The sequence below is a fragment of the Fusarium oxysporum genome, chromosome X, assembly GCF_013085055.1.
Source record: "Fusarium oxysporum Fo47 chromosome X, complete sequence".
Lineage (NCBI taxonomy): Eukaryota > Fungi > Ascomycota > Sordariomycetes > Hypocreales > Nectriaceae > Fusarium > Fusarium oxysporum.
In genome coordinates, this window is record NC_072849.1 from 729225 (window position 1) to 749274 (window position 20050).

A 20050-nucleotide genomic window follows, 5' to 3' on the forward strand; every position below is an offset into this window, starting at 1 on the left:
GAAGATGGGGTCAAATTAATATGTCCTCGAGAGAAGGGCATCCGAGTCATGGACGGAACCAGCATAACTACGAACACAGGGTATTGCGCAAAAGTTAATTTAGTGATTACCCGTAAGTAAAAGAGTACATGACGTCTACCGGCCATGCAAAGAAGGTTATTTATACCATGTAGAAATGGCAAAAAACATGCGGTTTATGTGGATCGAACACATGACCTTCAGATATCGAATGATGATTGAAGTTTGACTTCAGTCTGACGCTCTCCCAACTGAGCTAAACCCGCTTGCTGAAATCAATGGCGGTGTTACCTTAAATGTTCGCCACCGTTGCGCAATATCACGAAGACAGTGAATGGGGTCGTAATGGCACGCACACGAACGTCAAGATAAGTCACTATTGATATGTGATACAATTTCTCTCTTGCGGACTAGTCTACAAAATGCTATGGAAGTTCTTGCGGCGCGCTTTTTGGAACGGTCGTCATACGGGGCCTAACCCAGGCATCATCAGGCGCTTCATTGATAGGGTTGGAATCAGCCTGTAAGATGGGATTTGAATCCGCATGGAAAATGGGGTTTGAGTCGGCATGTAAAATAGCATTAGAGTCAGCATGTAAGATTGGGTTAGAATCTGCTTCGGTTGAAGCATTGCCTGCCCTTCTCATAGCCTGTCCCCGAAGACCATGCCCTGGTCTTCCAGCTCGTGGCATATTATCATTCTCGGGGTATGGTTGCTGAACCAGCGTAACATCGGCGGGTTGTGGCATTCCATCGTCCTCAGGGTACGCAAGTGGAGGACGGGTACCATTCACAGCCCGCGAGTCAACCTCGGTGTACCTGTTACCCTCCGTCCCCTCAGCTTCTGCAGCACCAATCTGAGGTAAGACTTCAACCGTAGCGTTGCCTTTGCCGCTTGAGGCATCGTCCTTCTTCTCAGGAGTCGCTGCGGTCGCATGCGGAGTAGACGGACGATCACGACGCTTGTAGACGCAGAAGACTCCAAGAAACAAGAACCCGATGAACGAAAGACCACCGACTGTACCTCCGACAATCGCAGGGGTTGATGACTTCTTGACTGAGCTATCCCCGCGATTTGCTGTTGTGGTTGGAGTTTGTATAATCGTGGTGCGAATCACGCTTTGGAAAGTACTCGTTGCATCGCTTGTCTTGGTACTGGATTTTGGATCGGGGGCTTTGAGGGTATAGATCTGGGCGCCGCTGTCGCAACAATCGCTTCCGTCTGCTGGAGGACAGCAATACTTATTCTTTCCGCACGTCTGCAATGGGAACCAAGTGCCAGACTCCGCTACATAAAGTTAGGTATATTTTCTGTTCGGCCGTCTGGGGGTAACTTACTGTCCATGCAAACTTCGGGGCAGTTTGACCAATCTTTGTTCTGACAGGCAGCGCGGTAGTCGTATTTCCCTGGCTGGTTGCACAAGCCGTTTGCCAAACATTTATCGCCCTCGCCGAAGTAGCAGCATGTCGAGTATGTCGTGGTTGAGTTACTGCATGGTTCGTACTTGTAGTCTTTTGCCGCATTGATACCGTTGGGGTAATAGCACGTCGCCGATACACGGCCAAAGAGCGCACCTAACAACACAAACTTGCGCATTTTTCTTGCCTTTTGGTGCTTCTAACGATGTCTACTTCAAATATCTTGGGAAAAGCACTATTTGTGCAACAACAACTTTGGGGAAAGGGGCAAACAATAGCTCTTATAGCGCCTCCAGATCCCAAATGTTTTCAGCCCTCCCAGGGCTGAGGTCTTGTGGCTTGGATAGCGTCAAGCTATCGCGACTGAATGAACCCTGCAGTGACCGATCAGCCAAGACACGGCGCTGGTCTAGATTGTCGAAATAGTTTCTGATTTGACGCCTTAGCGAAGATCAAAGAGCCAGGCATTCCCAATATTGGCGGTAAACCATAAACAGATAGCGTGGGCTGAAGTCGACCCTTAGTTCCTAACCACCACGGGCACTCATGATTCTTCGACAAAGCAAGTCACTACTGCACCAACTGTCCACCACATGTTTTTCCATCGAGAACTTGGGCAAAAGACCCACACGCTCGAGAGTGAGGCCCGTGATCGCGAGCGTTTACCTGAAGAGAAAAAAAACTAAGACATTTTTCTTTTTTAGCTGAAAGATGAGTATAAGAGGCTTAACAGTTTCAGTCCCGTGAGGTAGTGCAGGCTATTGAGACTTCTCCTCACAACCGGTCTGAGAAGTTTTGACACACGTGATTCCAACATGGGCACGACCAGATGGAAGCCGCTGCCATTGCATTCACCATCTGGGGAAGTGGCGGTCCATTCATGTTTCAATTGATGAATGTTGAGAAGGTGGCAGGGGGAAGGAAGGAGACTTCATTGCGGTATCTTGGATCTGTTCATTAGTTAATCTTGAGAAACGTCTCTTCAACTGTGAAGATCAAATTGTAAATCTCTTCATGAATTCCTCCCAAGTCATCTCTTGAGGAAGGGCGGATGAACCCTTTTTGATAACCAGTATAAGCATGGCCCATCATAAAACCTGTGAAAAGGTTCATAATATTCGAGAAATAACTCGGTAGTGGAGGTTTACGTAGTCACAGGCAGTTGCGATGAAGCATCCATCGTCTGTGGCTTTCTCCCAGGCCAGCTCCTTCCTCGAGGTGAGAGCAGGACAACAACAAAACGACGATGGGGAGGCCACCGAGGACTTGACAGATTCATCATAAAGCAAAGATAAAAGCTTCAGTCTTCAGTTCAGTTACAAAACATTACACTGCTATCACGTTCATCATCAAAGTGCAAAGTTCAAAGTCACAGCACATTCATCATCAAGCTCAAAGTCAAGGTAAGAGATGCAGTGCAAGTCACACCAGTTTCCATCCATATTAACGAGGACATCAGTTTCATTTCATCAAACAAACATGAACATGACTAGCACTCCTCCCGCGACCCCCAAGCGCCAACGAAATAACGCCGCTTCGGATAATGTCGCCCAAAATGTCCTTTGTGGCATCTAGGAAAAGTCCCGGGAGATCAGGTTTCACGGCCACAATGTCAAAAGGCTAGCAACCAAACTCCAAGCCCGGGCCCGACGTGCACTCCAGGATCCCAGGATCGACGATGACGACCTGAAGGATTCTTGGGAGGCTCTATTGCTGTTAATCGAAAGCAAGACTGCGGCTGCTTCAAAAGACAAAGCCCACAAAACACAAGTCTGGAAGCTTCAGCGCCGCCTTAAAGAGCAAAGAACCCACAACAAGAAAGTACGGTTCAGTATGCACATCGGAGACTGGGTTCATGACATCCACAATCGAGTAAAGGCTGGCGAACCATCAATAAAAGCCAAGCACTGTGCAGAAATACAAAAACAGTTGAAAGAAAATGGAATGTCTGGGACCGAGGCACAGGACGCTGCAGATAAGTACCTTAGCTTTACTGTTGCCGAGTCCCACCAAGTCTCTCAGACTTTCGCTCTGATCCAGCCAGAGCTCGCCGCTGTCAAAATTTGGCACTCTGAGGGTGAAACAGCAGAACCGCCTGCGACACCACATCTGGATCGAGTAGCCAGGCTTTGTGCGCGTGTCGGATTGGATCGAAAACTATATATCGAACTCCTTTCAATCTGTGATGGACGCGACAAAACAGCGCATCACCCACCACCGCACTTCGAGAAGCACCTCGACCAAAACAAAATGGTCAAATGGTCCGAGATCTACGATGCTTGCAATAAACGAAAGCGCAACTATCGAAAGCTGATGAGAAAAGGCAAAATCACTCAAGATCAATATGCACTCTTCAGAAAAGCTATCGACGCCTGGTATAAAGTCTACGTCAGCGGTTGGAATGCAGATGGTACCCCGATATTAGAAGAGGGCGCTGCCACGGCTGTCAAGACATATCTGAAAAAGCGTGCCAAGCAAAACCTACCCGCACCAACGATACCTGATAGCCCCTATCAAGAGGGCAAGTGGGACGATATCCTTTAATTCACGGATTGTCTTGCGATTGGTTACAAAGCTGACATGCTACGGTGCTTGCCACCGACCCAACGAGTGCCTGCCTCATGAGGGATTTGGTCAGAAGAGTCTTAACAGCATAGCGGCTGGGCTCGGTTGGGGTGGGCTTGTTCCCATAGCATCATACTCCTATCTTGTAATGGAAGCAATTTTGGGGGAGCTGACCTTCGGGTTGGCGGGTGGCAAAGACGTCCTCTGCAACCTCCACGTGGTGCCACCTGGGAATTCGGCTAAGCCGGAGCCAATGCAGAGACGCGGAAAGTCTTCGGAATATCTGGAGCAGCCATTCTTGTTCACTGTGGCTTCAATCACCGAGCAACTCCAAATCGACAAACCAATCACTACACATCGACAGCTCAATCATTACACCCCAACAGCTCAAAACTGAGCAATTTACTTCTACAAACAACCACCTAAAGCACTGAACCATCACCTCAAGCACCGAACGACCACCTCAAGCACTGAAAAGCAATCGACAACCTAATAGGCAACGAAGAAGCGATTTATTCTTGGAAATAGTCGGATGAACAGTTTCGTTCGATTATCACCACGAAAGGGATCAAGTCAAGTGTTAACGATTGTGGTTTTCGCAGCCCCAAGCAGCCCCAAGCAGCCCCAAGCAGCCCCAAGCAGCCCCAAGCAGCCCCAAGCAGCCCCAAGCAGTCCCGAGCATCCCCAGCATCCCAAGAATCCTAATAACATAGCTAATTATTAAACCAGGTACGCAAAGCGAACGGAACACAACAAACCGCGGTTGAACCGGACAAGCGGAACGAACGAAACGAATAGACCGAATGCCCTACAAGGGACCAGCCTAACCGATGAACCAGACGAACGTGATGGCTAGCTTTAATCATGGAACGAATATACCTTGACGACTACGAATGGCTAGCAGACTAACAATAACGAGATGGCCAAAGATACAACATGGAATATAGTCAGGTATAACACCTTTCCAGACCACTATCGAGGTTCAGACTGTCTCTTGCCTTAGCATTGACTAAACATCTTACAGGAGCTCGATCTTGTTCTTTGGTGACAGTGAACACACAGACGCACACTGAGGTGGAAAGGGACACAATAAGAGAGGTATTGATTGAGAGTTCTGGGTATTGTTCGGTAAAGTCTTTGCTATCATGTTGACAGAAATTAAGAAGACTGACAATAGTGGCGACACAGTCATGGGATGCACACAGTACGAGCAGAGTATTCGACCTTCGACCATGGCGACATTCGCATTTCATCCATATTGTTCAGCGAAAGCATCGCTGTTACGGCTCCATGTAACAAATAACGCAAGTGGCTATCTATCATAACACGACAAGGGTGAAAGGGTCCGGACGTCGGAATCGAGTTTTCAGTTCTTGTTCTATGAAGGTAAGGACTTAATTAGCCTTCGGTAAAGGAGTTTCAGGACTAACGATGCCAAGGCCCAGGATCACGATCAATGTACACATTTTATGCTATTAAGGATCGGGCGAGTAATTAGAATGAACAGGAAACCGATGCATTAGAAGTCCAATGTGCGCTCAACGGGAATTTCTCAACAAGGCTATTTTTGCATCGTTCGTGTGAGGCGTGTGATGTAAGCATCAGCTGTCAGGTCTATCAAGATATTCAAGTCCCAATGACTCTAGTCTTGTGTGGGTATACCGATAGAGACCGATTGAGTTGGAAATCGAGCTAAGGCTGGACTTGTGTTGAAACGAAGTTACTATGGCTGGGAAGAGTGCGTAAGATCTCTCGATTTGACCCGAGGTCCAGGGATGATGTAATGAGGAGTTTGTGCAGAGAACCGCCCTAGCCGGCGACCGAAAGTTTATGGAGCTCATTTTTGGCTTGCGTGGTCGCTTTAAACCAAGCTGTTGAATCGATTTGTTGGTCTCGTTCTGTGATAAGGCCTAAAGGAAGCTTCAGCCCCAACACAAAGGTAAAAAACAAATGTTGATACATATGCTTGCTGTGATTCGAGGTCCATATCAGGTGTGCGACAAGTTTTAATTCTTGGCTAAGGTTTACTCCAAGTGGCCATGAAAGGCTTCTTACTTTTGTGTGGCCAGCCCAGTGGTTACACGTTAGAAGAATTCCACTTCGTCATGGAAAGAATGCTGACTTTTGCACGGCGATGATTTATAAATAATCCAATAGGCTTCCAATATTAGCTAAACAAACATTGAGCGAACCATGTTGTGATTTGTGATTTGTGACAGAATTTGGCCCAGCGAAAGACAAAAGTGGGATCAATCAGGCCGGAAACTTTGTTTGAGAAAGGGTATAAATAACATGCCAAATCCCAAGCTGCACTTTACGATCTCTTCTTCCAGATAATTTTCTCTAACGTCAAAAGCCACAACACAAAAGATCTACTCCACTATCGCTACCAAACTTTTAACACACTCTTGAATCAAGACAATTTATCAGGTCATGGCTTCTTTCGAGAGGTTCGCAGAGCTTCCCAAAGAGCTTCGGGATCGGATCTGGAGTTTCGCTGGTCGAGATGACCGTCCTGGTGTACATATCTTCGGACAGTATGACAAAACAAAGGAGAACACGAGCGAGAGCCAGTTCTTAAGATACGATGACAGAATAAGTAAAAGCTGGGCTGCACCTTCATGGCGCCGATACTATGAGAACTTCAACGAGGACCGCAGCGACGAGAACATCTCAACATACTTGATCGATGGCGGCCTATGGACAGCTTGTCATGAATCACGGCTTATCATGGAAAGACGATTCGAACAGTCAAATCGAAAGGGCGATGACGAAGACACTTGCCCAAGACACGACAGAACAAAAGAAGTCTTCAAAAAGGCTACAACGGGCTGCTTTGACAGTACACCTCTTCATCCGGTGACAGTCTTTCCCCACCGGGACCTTTTCGTCCTTCAGTGTAATGACTTGAAAAACGTCAATTGGAGCTTACTTGGATTAGAGGCTTCAATGGCGTTTGATGCAGAGGGCTTCAATGGGGTAATGCACGTCGCATTAGAGTACGACCCAAAGTGGTGGGATGAGACTCATTCAAGGGCAACGCCTTTCTGCCTGATTGAAGATGTTTGGGAAATCATGGAGGCTGCCTTTGAAATGTGGCCCAATGTCTGGAAACTTTGGTTTATTGACCACTCCCTGAGAAGAAAGAAAGAAGCTCCGGCGTTCAAAGAAACGGCAGAGGATGGCTGCGGGATCAATGCCTTCTATGCCAGCGACAGGAGGTTTTTGGAGGTAAATCACAACAATTTTCACGACCTCGAAAAGGAATGGGAATACATCAGACCTGTGGTGGATAAGTCGAATGATGGCTTCAGCTCATCGCTGAATTTCATTCGAGAATTAGAGTTAGAGCTCCGTGATAAATCATATCCCACTTCAGATAACTATTCCGAGCCTTACTGCAGCGTTGGGCTACTTGGGTGGGATGATCTATGAAATATTTACAGAAAACAACGAAAGTTAGAGGCTGTTGCCACAACCACGAGAGGGTGCTGCCATTTGCTATGAGAGTCTTTCAGTGCAAAGTTAAATAAACGTTTAGTAAGTCAGGCCGTAAAGTATAAATGCGCTGGTGTTCTAATAAAAACCTTTACTCTTCCCGACCTTCAAGTCAACTTTACCTCAAGAAATAATTAATTTACCTTCTTTAGTTTTGTCTTATAAAAGCTAAACTATTCAACAGAGGAGATTAAGTCTTATTACTGATCTCCCCACAGATTCGTTCCTCCATTTTCTGCGTTGCGCCCATCAACATCTTCAGAGTGCAGGGATGGGGACATCATAGGCGGATCAATGGCCGGAACGTAGTCGGCAGGAGAATAGTCTGCGATGCAAACTCTCGGGCGGAAACGACAATAGCTTTTTCCACCAGCTCGATTACGACAATCTGCTCGCTGACACACATGTCCATAAACACAGTTTGCTCTTCGGCAAGCTCCTCCACGCGTACAAGGTACAGAACGTGAAAGATGTTCAAGCGCTGGGAGCAGTTCTTTATCAATCGGCGCATGTTCATATCCACAGTTGTCGCTGTCGCATGAATTATATAACTGCGCATTATTGCAGAATTTCTTCTCCTGCGATAGCATCTTGAGACGCCTTGCGGCATCGGGATCAGGTGGGGGTAAGTATGCGTCGAGACGGTCCTCGACTGCGTTAATAGCCACATGACCGTCTGGGATTTCTTTCTTTCGAGGAAGAGACTCGATGTTACTCTTGGTGATGCTGGAACCGCGTCGCCAATCGCTCGTCAAGTTCTTTGTGTTTGTGCCGATTGTAGATGGCGAAGGTGTACTATTCTGACTGGATGTTTTACTGTCGACGTGAGAGAACTTGCAGCCGCTGCCATATCGGCAATTCCCTTGCATGTAAAAGCTGCAGACCGGGTTCCCATCATTCGAGTTTCCTTTGATCGTAGAATTTGTGTATGGTGAGTTGACGACTTTGCTGATATTGGTTGACGACGTAAGAGCCGTCTTTGTTTGCACAGTAGAATAAGCGTATGTGAGTGGTACATGGCGGAATACACCAGGGAGTTCTTCAATGTTCATGCCAAGTCTGTCAAACTCCTTATGAAACAACACACTCGGCGTTCGAATAAGCGTGAATCTTTCACGGTTGCCCCTAAAGGGGATAAGGTCGGATAAGTAGCCCACATCATGGCAGGCCGCGAAGTAAATATGCTTGCACTGGGCGTTGTCGGCGTAGAGACGGAGAATGGCTTTGACTTTAAAATCGGCGTTTTCTTTTAATTCGCCCGCGTCGATAAAATCAGCGAGACCGTAAGATCGGTTAAATCCAGCTGTGAATGATGAGAATGATCGCTTCTCTGCACCGGCGAGACCGTTTTTGCAAAGTGCTTTTGATAGGCCTGTGAGGTTGGCGTAGACGCGGACCATGACCTCGCAGGATTCGAGACCTTTGCGGCGTAGACTATCTTTGATAGTATCATTGAGTTGTTTGGCGGCTCTGCTCCCGCCTTCTTCACCGTCTTTGACGAAGCGTTCGTCAAAGATGTAACCATCTCCGTCAACGACTACAAGAGTAAAAGGATTACGCTCTTGACCTCTTGCGAGCTGCTTGTAGCGCTCTCTCCCCTCACGCTCCTCTTCATAATCGCTTTTAAGACGCTTATAGTCTTTGATCAGAACAGCGTACTGGTCGAGAATATCGTTGAGGGCGTTGTTATTTCGGAACGCGGCAAGCTTCTCAGCTGCACTGTCGATTGTCGCATCAGGAAGCATTATCGGCGGATGACGACGACATGCCTTGCATTGCCGAAGATTCCGGACGGATGTGTGAGTGAGGTGTGAGGTGAAAGACGAGAGGGTATGTTGTCGCTTATGGTGAGTGCGGGCACAAAAGAATGCCGGGCAATTTTAAGGCGGTAGATGCGATTGCGGTTGCGGAGTCATGTGATGTGCCACGTGTGTTACTCTTCAGGCGTCAACGGCGGAAACCCAATCTTGCTCGACGGTGCAAGAAGGCGAAAGAAAGGCGGCCACGTAAGAATTGTTTCACTCGTTTTGTTGTTTGTTTTCTGTGAAAAGAGTCGTTGCGTTGGAGACGTCACTCTTTGTGCTGCTGAATTTGGTCAAGCATCGTATGTTTAAGACCGTGCGTTTCAGCGCCCCACTATCGGCATTGTTGAAACGGCTTCTCATGCCACGCACCTCACACAAGAACTGAGGTAGCGCATGTATGCTTTCAAACTCACAAGCAAGTTCCGCTGCTTTGGAATATTGGTTGAATGCACTGAGAGTTTAATTATCTGAGACGTTAGCATTCAATCTCATCTTGTCTCAAGGCACCCCGGTCCCAAACTCATGTGGCGGCCTAGCGTCACTTATTCTGTGAACATCCAGCATCTTCCATGTGTCAACAAACGCAGCAACGAAAATGTCGTATCAGACAAACCAATCACTCTCTATACCGCCGTTTACTCTACCGTTTGTCTCCCCTTCCATGCTTCGCTGAAAGGATAATCCGTGTACCCATTCGCACTCTTTACCTTGTAAAAGGTATCCCTCTGATACGGCGCCAGGGGAAGATTCCTCGCGAGTCTGAGCGGCAAATCCGGATTAGATATGAAGTGTCTTCCAAAGGCAAACGCAACAGGCTGGTCTTCGAAACTTGTTTCCAAGGCTTTGTTTGCCTTTTCCGCTGTGTAACCCCCAGCTAGAATGACTGGTCCGACCCAACCCCATGCATCAAGCGCAAAGTCAAGGCTTTCCTTGTCGTCAGTCTCCCTGTCCGCGTTTCCGGCAATACGGGGCTCAACGAGATGTAGGTACGCGAGCCCCAGATGCTTCAACTGGGAGATCAGATGGGTGAACTGCGGCTCCGGATCCTGCATTCGCATGCCTTGGAACGTACTGAAAGGTGACAGTCGAATGGCTGTCCGATCCGGGCCTATCTCTTGTGAAACAGCTTTCGCAATCTCAAGACAGAACCGTGACCGATTCTCGATACTGCCGCCCCACTCATCTGTTCGTCTGTTGCACGTATCTTGCGTGAATTGGTCGATGAGGTATCCATTGGCAGCATGAATCTCGACCCCGTCAAAACCTGCGTCGATGCCATTCCTGGCGGCGCTGGCGAAAGATGCGATGCACTCCCAGATTTCTTCGGTCGTCATGGGCCGTGGTGTCGGGTATTCTTTGCTGATGGGAATATCGCTACTGCTGACCATTTCCAGGCCAGCCTTGTCCAGGGCATGTTGTCGAGCTGCTCTGCCGACGTGCCATAGCTGCATGAAGATGAAGGACCCTTTGCTGTGAACCTCGTCCGTTACATGTCTCCATGTTTCGACCTGCTGCTGCGTAAATATGCCCGGCGCGTTCTCGTCACGGCCTCGTGATTTCGCCGAAACAAACGTCGCTTCAGTGATGAGAAGTGTTCCAGAAACTGAAGCTCTCTGAGCATAATACTCCCTCATCATATCCAACGGTGCGTGATTTTCATCAGCCCTCAATCGCGTCATCGGTGCCATCACGACGCGATGCCTCAACGAACACCTCCCGATATCGATAGGACTCGAAAAGTTTGTCATGTCGAATATGTAAGTATTTGCAAAAGGCTCGGAAAACACCAAAACTAATTACCGAGACAATGGTCTCATTGTGAAGCTGAAGTGGATTATCGGAGCTGACCTCATGGAGATAAGACCCCGCATTGGCCAAGCACGTCACATCGGATCCATCTGTCAATATCGGTCGGATGTTGACGATGGAGTCGGCGGATCTTGAGCGGGATTTCGGAAGTTATGTTCTCTTTTTTTTTCTTCTCCATCTCCATATAATTGAGGAGTCGTGAAAAAGTTCCTGATTAACGTTGGGGAAATGGAGCCGTGGAAAATTCTCGATCCAATTGAATGACCACACTGAGATGCGGCTGAGTGAGAACAAGCTCATCGGCAATTACGAGCCCACTTCACGAGATGAGAGCAATGGATATTGTTCCACTGTATTTGGGGTAGCTTGTGGAGCTGCTCTCATTTTTTGGAGGATGCCCCATGTGTAGAGATTTCTGATTGTTGATGATGTACTGAGTACTGCGCAACAGAGCTCAGGTTTCGCTCAAATCCGCTTAACGGCTTCCTCAGAGCCTCAACGCCTTTTACTCAATCCGATTTATAATCGATCCAAGTGCAACGTCGGCGGCTGTGGCTGCCAAGTCAATAAAGTTAAAGCATGTGATGTGGCAAATGAGAGCATCTCCGACTGACGCCCAAATTCTAGGCACGCTTGTACAAAACCTTCAGCAACCCCCTGCGGCATTGTGCTCTCACTTGTTCTCACTCTTCCCCGCCGATCGCGGCCACCACAAAAACCCGCCCTAACCGCCTGTCACCATCCACTTTCATGCGAGAACTGCACTTCCGAGCGCAAAAGTCTGGGGTAAGTCATCCCACTAAACCCAATCAATAACCTCCCCAACGGCCGGTAACGTCCCGAGAGGTCGAGTCGCTCGCCGTATAGCCGGTGATAACATCATCAGGAAAACAATTCTTGTATTAGCGCGGCACAGCTATCTCCGACGCCTTATCTTTGAGTCAGTCTTTTGCGAAAAATACCAGCGTATCTTGGCTCGAGATAACTATAGGCTGATTTGTTCCCTGTGATCATGGCGGTACCCCTCACACAGTGATAGGTGGCTTACTGCTAGTTCTTGGCTTTCGTGAGAGTGTGGCAGCCCGAAGAGATAGCGATTTCCCCACAGAAATACTTGTAAATGTCCTAGAATGTGAGTATTTCCATCAAGAAATATGCGACGACTTGGCAGGTCAGCATTGAGATGTGATACATTGCGATTGGTAAGCTGCTGATCATTTGTCTCGATGACTGTGATGAGAAATTGGCAAATGTCAGTCCCAGGGCGTGAAGTCGTGCGGGAATCGGAGGTCTTGGCTCCAGCTCTGGGGTCGGCTTTTGTTAGCCAATTACGTATGGCCAAATGCACTACCAGGGCGTCGCGTCGGCCAGGATGGCCAATCACCGCGGACCAGAGCCTTGGCTGAGATAAAGGGTCATGTGTTGGCAGTCCCAACTCGCTTGTGGCGGAACTGAAAGGTCAGCTCAAGTATCCGGGGGGAAGACTCTTTTATCTTCTTTCATCTTCATCACAAACCTACATCATATTCTCAGCTCATGACTGAGATTATCCAGTTTTCTCACTATCAACGCTAACAATTCCTTGAGTAACACGATCAAAATGTCGGCTGCCCAGGTTTTGTTCAACACTACACCCATCAACACCATACAAGCGGAACCAAAGCGTAGAGGAAGTTGGGTGCCCACACGAAGAAAGTCAGAATGTCCTCTCGAAGTCAACATTGATCGGCACTTCGAGGCCAAGATCTACACCTCAGGCTCGACCATCACCGGCTCTGTATCATTCTCACCAAGCGCGGATCTAACCGTCGATGCGTTCGAGATAGTCTTCACTGGCTCTGAAACAACGCTGGTTCAGATGTTTCATCAAGGAACAATGCCTAAATCAGGACACAAGTTCCTTCAGCTTCGAATGCCAATTCCAGAAAGTGCCCTTCCACCCGATGGAGTGCTTCAGGCTGGTCAAACCTACGAGGTTCCTTTCTCTTTCGTCATTCCATACCAACTACCCAGCGCCGCTTGCAAGCATCGAAACCCGATTATTCGGGAACGACATCTGCAGTTACCGCCGACTATTGGATCCTGGGAGCACGATGATATGGCTGTTCATACCATTGCTGTTAACTACGGTGTTGATGCGCGAGCACTGCTCAAGACCGATAAGGGCAAATCCATGGTTCTGGAAAGAACTCATCCTGTGAAAGTCATGCCTTATCTTCCAGAGCAGCCTCCTCTGCATATCGTACCCGGAAACCCGCGATTCACTCTGACTCATGAGAAGTCAATTCGAAAAGATATTCTCTCGTCTAAGCTAGGCTACATCAGAGCAACCACACGGCAACCGGATCCCGTCATCATCTCAGCCGATAAGCTACAACCATCAGAATGCTCACTCAATATCGATCTCGAGTTCTGGCCAACTTCCAAGAAAGCGACTCCACCCGAGATGTATGCAAAGTCAGCCACCATCAAAGCATCGACATACTACTCTACAGGCCATCTTAGCTTTCTACCAGATCAACACAACTTCCCCAGCGTGATGCCGAATCCCATCTTGAGCTTTGTTCTCGATGAGAGCGCAACGGTTACTAGCTCTCCCACGCCTCACTGGGAACAAACATCAGCTTCAACCTCAGCACCAAGCTCTCGCAGAGGCTCGGAGAACTCTACCATGGACGAGGAGCCTCCCCGCACAGCTTCCCGACGAGGTTCGAAGGGTAGTGATATCATCAAGGCGGAAGCGCCTCGACATACAGCCACTTTGCCTGTTTCCATCGCGTTGCCGAGCCCCGATAATAAGATCTTGCTTCCGACCTTTTACTCTTGCTTGATCAGCAGGACATATATCCTGGAAGTCGTTTTGGCTTCGAGAGCGCATGGTTCGAGCTTCATGCTACGACTCCCACTGCAGATTGCCGTCGAGGGACATCATGAGACAGGCATAAACCACGTGCCAACCTATGTGAGTTTCGCCAAGTCAAGCTACCAAGACATGATAACTAATAAGTGGACAGGAACAAGTCCAGGCAGGACAAGACCTTTATGATGCGCTGCCGACTTATGACACCGTTATCTGAGGTCTTCTCTTTCTTTTTTCGTGATTTGCTTACTGACTATGAAGTACTCATTGGCGCTGGGATTCGAGGGAGAAAATCGTTGCTTAGTAGTTTTATACCCACACATTTAGTTTAATTCAATTTAATATCTTTACTATCGATGTTCTACACCCCCTCTGTCCAGTCCGCTGTATCCTGCCACAGCTCACCTGGCATCTGCTCAAACCTCAGTTTGAACCTCCAACCGTGACAGAGACCGTAAGGCGCATAAAGTTTGTCCAGTTGTCGACATTGAGCTCGCCGCCAATAACCTTCCAGATAAACCTATCCATGCCCTCTAATCGACACCTGTCGCCATTCGGTGCCCAAACAATGGTGTAGACCCTCATAGTGTTGTACTCCCTCTTCTCAATGAGAATCTTAGATTCGTTGGTTCTGACAAACTCCCTGATTTCAGAACCTCTAAAGCCTGCCCAAGGCTCGGCAGTCATAAAGTTCTTGTCTCCTAAGGCTGATTTAAAGTCATCCGGGGGGAGCATACCCTGGGGAGCGTTTGCCTTTAGTGCGTTGTATGCTGCATCTGGCGCTGAAAGTTGGACCTTGAGGAGGACATAGTTTGCTTTGATGGGCGTGAATGGGGCAAGGAATTTGCTAACGGTAGCCGTGTTGGTGGTGATGCGGTACACAATAGAGTTGTCTTCTTCCCACGAACCGTAGTAGACAAACGAATCGCGCTTGAACCCGCCATCGAGTAACCATAGCTGATCATAAGGTGATTCAGTAAAGGTGTGAGCACCTCCCCATAAGCTACCCATGATGAGCTGATAAGCTACCGCAGTCCGAGGCTCTAATGAAGTATTGGCGGTCAAATTTTGGATAAAAGGATGTTCGAGTACAGATAGTTGTGACAAGAATCGGTCGGCTGCCGGGATCGAACGATGTTTATATATTAGCCACAAGAGACAATCACCGCCCAAGGCATATCGGTTCGGACGAATACCTCCGTATAGTCGCGGGGAGACAAGAGGAAACAAAACGCCAACACTATGGTACAAAACTCTAAGCCTTTTCTTTTCAACCTCAAATCCATTCTGATATCGTTATATGGTAGTCTAATGCAAGGGTGTTTGCCTTACAGTAAGTTCAACGGCAGAGGAGAAGCCACATTTCTTGGTATCCCTGCGCGGGCACGGAGAAAGTGACAGGGCTGGTCGACACTCGGACTGTCAGTGGAGATACAGTTCGCAGGACTAGTACATTCCCGGTATATAGTGTTCTGTAAGGGATAGGCAGCCGTGCGGGGAATGAAGTTTGTCTCTGCAATGTCAGAAAATGGGACCCTCGTGGGCGGGCAGTGGCTTGGCCCAGCTCAGCCTCAAGAAATGAGCTTGGCGAGCTGCCTGCAGACTTCTACAACGAGGCCTTTGGCTAGAATCAGAGAAAACCCAACATCCAATGGGTGAAGTAGGCCGTATTATCGATCCAAGACGTGCCGACTCGATATTCGAAACTGCTACCCCCTTCGGCAGTAAAGTAGTCCCAACGCGCGTATGTATCTGGGTCTCTGGAGAAGGTATACGTTGTGCGGAAGGATGCTCAGCGTGGGCAGCTTAGTGTTTCAGCTACCCGGTTTTGGTTAGTCAACGTCGTCTTGGGGTTTGAAGGGAAAAGATACTCGTTCCATCCGTAACAGTGTAGCCAATTATCGAGTCACATTGCACAAGCGCTATATGAGTCTGAAGATATAGCAGGAAACAGACAAGAATTATGTTGAGTCTGTCCAGGTTGCAAAGCGGTTTCTTGCAAGATATGAGTCACCAAGAATAAGGCTCTCGGGTTTGAGAAGGGGTGATCCTTAAACCCAAGTACCCTTCGAAACAATCCTGTCAGTCACCCCTATCACAATTTACATGACCCAGTGGCGTTCGATAGCTCAGTTGCAATGTGCAATGTTTTTCAGCTTCTCTCCCGATGATAGATAGCCATTGGTGATGAGATTCTTGGCACTGCAGGCTTTCACAGCCTGCTTTTGTCTTACCCCTAACGAGAACCCAGAGAGCACCACAACAAGGCTGTATGTTTCACCACGGATGAAAAACAATCTTAGCCATTCCAAAAACAACTCAGCCCTGGCAAGTGCATGAACAAATTGACCCTCTTCAACTCGTGGCCCTTGTGAACTCTGGTACAAGGCCATGATTGAGCTTGAAGGAATAGCCTAATGCATACATCATCTTTGTCTGATTATCTCAAAAAGAAAGGAAGACAAACAAGGTGGAGGCCACTACATGAATAGACTCATTTGCTCACCTTTTACGCGAAACCGGGCCATCTGACCCTTTCGACAAGCCCATTCACAGTTCGGTCCCACGAGATCAACTCTACCGACAATCCGGGCACAACGGACTATATGTCACCGAAAGCCTAAAAGTCTAGGTATTCTGAGCCAGACTTGAAGTCGTAGCTTGGAATTGATCAACGGAGTTGGGCATCGGCTCGGCGAAATCCTGGTGTTATATCGCTTAACTCCGCTTAAATCCATGTTGATGGTATCTATTCGCCGAACATCTCAGATTGAATCATAACAATAAGCGGGATTCACTATGACGATCACCAAGTTTCACTCCATTTTTGCAATTATAAATTAAAGGGTTTGCCGCTTGGAAAAGATGTGAAAGTTGGATATTCACACAAGCATCTCAGGCTCTCCATTTGTACTCCACTTCATTATTATCAGCCAACACTCGTAAGGATGACGGCAACAACATTCTCTCAGTTCAATGGTGACACAGAGGGTCTCGAGGTTGCTCAAGCCTTCTCTGCACAGGTTTCTGGTAAATTTGTGCTTGTGACCGGCGTGAACCGAGGCGGAATCGGTTACTCAACAGCTGAGGCATTGGTACGTGAGAAATGTGACTCGAGATCCATATAAGGGCATGCATCTAACCACAACCTCTGAATTTCAGGCATCACAAGGGCCTTCGCACCTCATAATCACCGGCCGCTCTCGTACCAAACTTCAAGAAAGCGTCGATGAGTTGAAGAGTCTCTATCCTACGGTGAATTATGTTATCATCCAGTTCGACCTCTCAAGCCAACAGTCAGTTCGCGCCGCTGCTGCGGAACTTCTCTGTCGAGATGACATTCCGAAGATAGACCTGCTCATCAACAATGCTGGAGTCGCATTCCTCCCAGAACACACGTACAGCCCAGAGAAGATCGAGATGCATTTCGCAACCAATCATATTGGCCATTTCCTCTTCACCAGCCTCATTTTACCAAAGCTTATCAAGGCCACTGAGGAGAGCCCCAAAGGTGCAACTCGTATCATCAACGTGTCCAGTGGATCGCCAAAGTGGGCGTACATGAGATGGAGCGACATCAACTTTAAGAAGAAGAACAAGGACCTGCCGGAAGAAGAGAGGCCCAACTACGACGTGCATAGAGCATGGGGATCTCTTAATGTCGAAGAGCTGAGCTACATTCCTCTGGCGGCGTATAATCAGAGCAAAGTCGCCAACGTACTCTTTAGCATCGGCGCAAACAAGCGATGGTACGAGCGTTACGGAATCTTATCTCTGGCGGTGTTTCCAGGATGGATTGAGACAGAACTCGGCAGACATATGCCCTCTGAAGTTCGCGAGGCAATTGCAAAGGTAGGAAACCAGAGGGGGGTGAAGTATAAGACTCTTCAGGCTGGGGGGTCAACCACTGTTGTTGCGGCGCTGGATCCCAAACTTGGACCGGGTGAGAAAAGAGAAGGAAAGCAGAACTATGGTGTATTCTTGGAAGATTGTCAGATTTGCAGCGGTGCGCATCCTAAGGCTGAGTCTGACGAAGAGGCGGAGAAGCTTTGGGAGCTGTCTGAAAAACTGATCAGTGAAACCTCTTGAAGATAGTTTCCTCAATGGTCACGAGCTAGCAACTTCTATAGAATATCAAGGCTTTACATATTACTTGCAAGATGTACCTCTCTTTTAGTGACAAACTCAATGTAAATACAGTGAGCTAATCTTAAAAGGTATCAGCTTTTCTAAGTCAGAACTGAACAAAGGGATATTGATCTTGTCAATGCAGGTGTATGTTATCAAACAAATAACTAAAGCCAACTAAGCTTAGGTAAGATCACCTAAACTAAGGTAAAGCCCAAAAAGCTTAGGTAAGGGTTGGCTCCCTCATACCCTCTGTTTCTCCAGAACACGTGGTTGAATACGCACTTTAAAGTCCAACGGCTTGACGAACCAGTAGCTCTGGGTATGCCAATTCTGATGCTGCAACGACGAATCAAGGCTGAAGTCAAAATCGCGGATAATTCGTGGGATCAGCTTTGACATCTCAAGCATCGAGACGTGTCGGCCAATACAGTTTCGTGAGCCGAGTCCGAACTAAAATGGTCTTTCGTCAGTGATATGATCAAACGCTTCAGCCGAGGGAGTCTTACAGGCATATAGTAACGGTTCATCATGGAGAGTCTCTCGCTTTCGGCCGTGAGCCATCTGTCTGGGTTGAAGGAATTGGCATCTTGACCAAACACTCGAGTATCGCGGTGAGCTACCCATGTGTTGATACCGACAATAGTCTGGGTCATTTGTCAGCAGCGAGCTCAAACTTTCTGAGCTTCATCATAATGAACTTACTCCTTCTGGGAAGAATCGTCCGCATATTGTCGCGCCGCCCTCGGGAACAACTCTCTCGAGTGGGAGACCAGTGGCAGGATGCATTCGGAGCGCCTCCTTGATAACAGCCTGGAAATAGACCATCTGCTGGCTTTCCTTAAAGGTGGGAGATTTTGACAATTCTCCTCGTGCTGTCAAGGCATCGATCTCGGCCCTCAGCTTCTGTAAACAATCCGGGTTCTTTAGTAAATAGTACAGAACAGCCGAAAGACTGATGGCCGTTGTATCAGAGCCCGCAACCATGTTCGATGTACATCCCATGAGAACATGATATTGAGTGAAGACATCGGGCGAGGCAGCATGCTTAGCCAGAAACTTGGTGAGAAAGTCTTCCATAGTGACCTCACTCTCTGCGGCGACGGGCTTGGGAGCTACCTGGGCTTGCCGGATCCTCTCGTTTGTGAAGTTCAAGATGTATGCTCGTCCTGTTCCCTTCCCTCCGGCTAGCCAGTTCCTGATCTTGAAGAGGTACTTATGCAGACTTGGGAAAATCCCAACCAGGGTCGCATAACCTAAGTGGTCCTCCAAAGCACCGATGACATTACCAACATCATCTCCACTGTCTAGGAATCCGAAGCGCTTTGCATATGTGATCAAACCGATGACATCGAACGCATAGCACTGGAACCAGTGTCGCATGTCGACAGGTAGATGAGTCGAGGTGCTGGACATCTCGGAGAGACGTTGGGCAAAGATGTCGGCGCAGTCATCGACGAAGGGCTCGTAGTGAACAAGTGACGACATTGCGTATGTCGCTTGATATAGCTTTCGGTTCTGGTTGTGACGTTTGACTGATTGATCGCTGAAGATGGCCCATGTGCCGGGACTTGCCCAGGCTGAGTACCACGATGACTTTGGGAAGTGAGTGCCCAGACCGTAGATTGTCTTGGCTGCCTCGGGGTCGTTGAAGCTATATCTGTTGGGCCCATATCGTACAATCGTTCCTGCGACAGAGCATTCAGTGAATGTTGTATATAAGGCATTGGCGGGTGGGTATACCGTATTTCTTATGTAGATCCAGGTTTACATCTTGGAATGAGCCTTTCCAGACTTTCCAGAAGTACCAGCCATCTGTCAATCGGGCGAGGGCAGGTCCCTGGACGGTTCGCAGTGGAGAGCGAAAGGATTGGACGATGAACCGCAAGAGAAGTGCTAGAACCACCGCCGGTATAGCGAATATCGCAATCGGAGAGGTCATCTCGAA

At 48.2% G+C, this 20050-nt stretch overlaps 9 protein-coding genes and 1 non-coding gene across 10 annotated transcripts; 4 read left to right on the plus strand and 6 right to left on the minus strand.

The window, feature by feature from the left end:
- Positions 1-188: 188 nt before the first annotated feature.
- On the minus strand, positions 189-284 carry FOBCDRAFT_t229. The gene has a single exon. It is a non-coding gene; the product is annotated as a tRNA-Phe (tRNA).
- A 159-nt stretch (positions 285-443) lies between these two features.
- Positions 444-1615, minus strand: FOBCDRAFT_244165 (uncharacterized protein; the record flags this gene model as incomplete). The annotated part of the gene is made up of 2 exons (XM_031191120.2): positions 444-1306; positions 1357-1615. The coding sequence occupies 2 exons, from the start codon at positions 1613-1615 to the stop codon at positions 444-446; spliced, it is 1122 nt and encodes a 373-aa protein (XP_031032351.2).
- A 1766-nt stretch (positions 1616-3381) lies between these two features.
- FOBCDRAFT_207169 (uncharacterized protein) lies at positions 3382-3981 on the plus strand (the record flags this gene model as incomplete). The annotated part of the gene is made up of 1 exon (XM_054707100.2): positions 3382-3981. The coding sequence occupies one exon, from the start codon at positions 3382-3384 to the stop codon at positions 3979-3981; it is 600 nt and encodes a 199-aa protein (XP_054563075.2).
- Positions 3982-6340: 2359 nt separating this feature from the next.
- On the plus strand, positions 6341-7437 carry FOBCDRAFT_285177 (uncharacterized protein; the record flags this gene model as incomplete). Its single annotated transcript, XM_054707101.2, has 1 exon — positions 6341-7437. Exon 1 carries the CDS (start codon positions 6436-6438, stop codon positions 7435-7437), a length of 1002 nt encoding a protein of 333 aa, XP_054563076.1. The 5' UTR covers positions 6341-6435.
- A 111-nt stretch (positions 7438-7548) lies between these two features.
- On the minus strand, positions 7549-9541 carry FOBCDRAFT_9600 (uncharacterized protein). Its single transcript, XM_031191122.3, has one exon. The coding sequence runs from the start codon at positions 9243-9245 to the stop codon at positions 7701-7703; it is 1545 nt and encodes a 514-aa protein (XP_031032353.2). The 5' UTR covers positions 9246-9541; the 3' UTR covers positions 7549-7700.
- Positions 9542-9940: 399 nt separating this feature from the next.
- On the minus strand, positions 9941-11053 carry FOBCDRAFT_285179 (uncharacterized protein; the record flags this gene model as incomplete). The annotated part of the gene is made up of 1 exon (XM_031191123.2): positions 9941-11053. The coding sequence occupies one exon, from the start codon at positions 11051-11053 to the stop codon at positions 9941-9943; it is 1113 nt and encodes a 370-aa protein (XP_031032354.2).
- A 1567-nt stretch (positions 11054-12620) lies between these two features.
- On the plus strand, positions 12621-14331 carry FOBCDRAFT_253383 (uncharacterized protein). Its single transcript, XM_031191124.3, has 2 exons — positions 12621-14076; positions 14129-14331. Exons 1-2 carry the CDS (start codon positions 12715-12717, stop codon positions 14189-14191), a joined length of 1425 nt encoding a protein of 474 aa, XP_031032355.2. The 5' UTR covers positions 12621-12714; the 3' UTR covers positions 14192-14331.
- Positions 14301-14985, minus strand: FOBCDRAFT_323475 (uncharacterized protein; the record flags this gene model as incomplete). The annotated part of the gene is made up of 1 exon (XM_031191125.3): positions 14301-14985. One exon carries the CDS (start codon positions 14983-14985, stop codon positions 14398-14400), a length of 588 nt encoding a protein of 195 aa, XP_031032356.2. The 3' UTR covers positions 14301-14397.
- A 1783-nt stretch (positions 14986-16768) lies between these two features.
- FOBCDRAFT_253384 (uncharacterized protein) lies at positions 16769-18063 on the plus strand (the record flags this gene model as incomplete). The annotated part of the gene is made up of 2 exons (XM_031191126.3): positions 16769-17069; positions 17137-18063. Exons 1-2 carry the CDS (start codon positions 16923-16925, stop codon positions 18061-18063), a joined length of 1074 nt encoding a protein of 357 aa, XP_031032357.2. The 5' UTR covers positions 16769-16922.
- A 172-nt stretch (positions 18064-18235) lies between these two features.
- Positions 18236-20044, minus strand: FOBCDRAFT_190645 (cytochrome P450; the record flags this gene model as incomplete). The annotated part of the gene is made up of 4 exons (XM_031191127.3): positions 18236-18555; positions 18612-18749; positions 18808-19790; positions 19846-20044. 4 exons carry the CDS (start codon positions 20042-20044, stop codon positions 18346-18348), a joined length of 1530 nt encoding a protein of 509 aa, XP_031032358.2. The 3' UTR covers positions 18236-18345.
- Positions 20045-20050: the final 6 nt, after the last annotated feature.

Coding starts and splice junctions, on each gene's coding strand:
- FOBCDRAFT_253383 (XM_031191124.3), top strand. CDS start 12,715: ATGTCGGCTGCCCAGGTTTTGTTCAACACTACACCCATCAACACCATA. Junction 14,077..14,128: donor TAAACCACGTGCCAACCTAT/GTGAGTTTCGCC, acceptor ATAAGTGGACAG/GAACAAGTCCAGGCAGGACA.
- FOBCDRAFT_9600 (XM_031191122.3), bottom strand. CDS start 9,245: ATGCTTCCTGATGCGACAATCGACAGTGCAGCTGAGAAGCTTGCCGCG.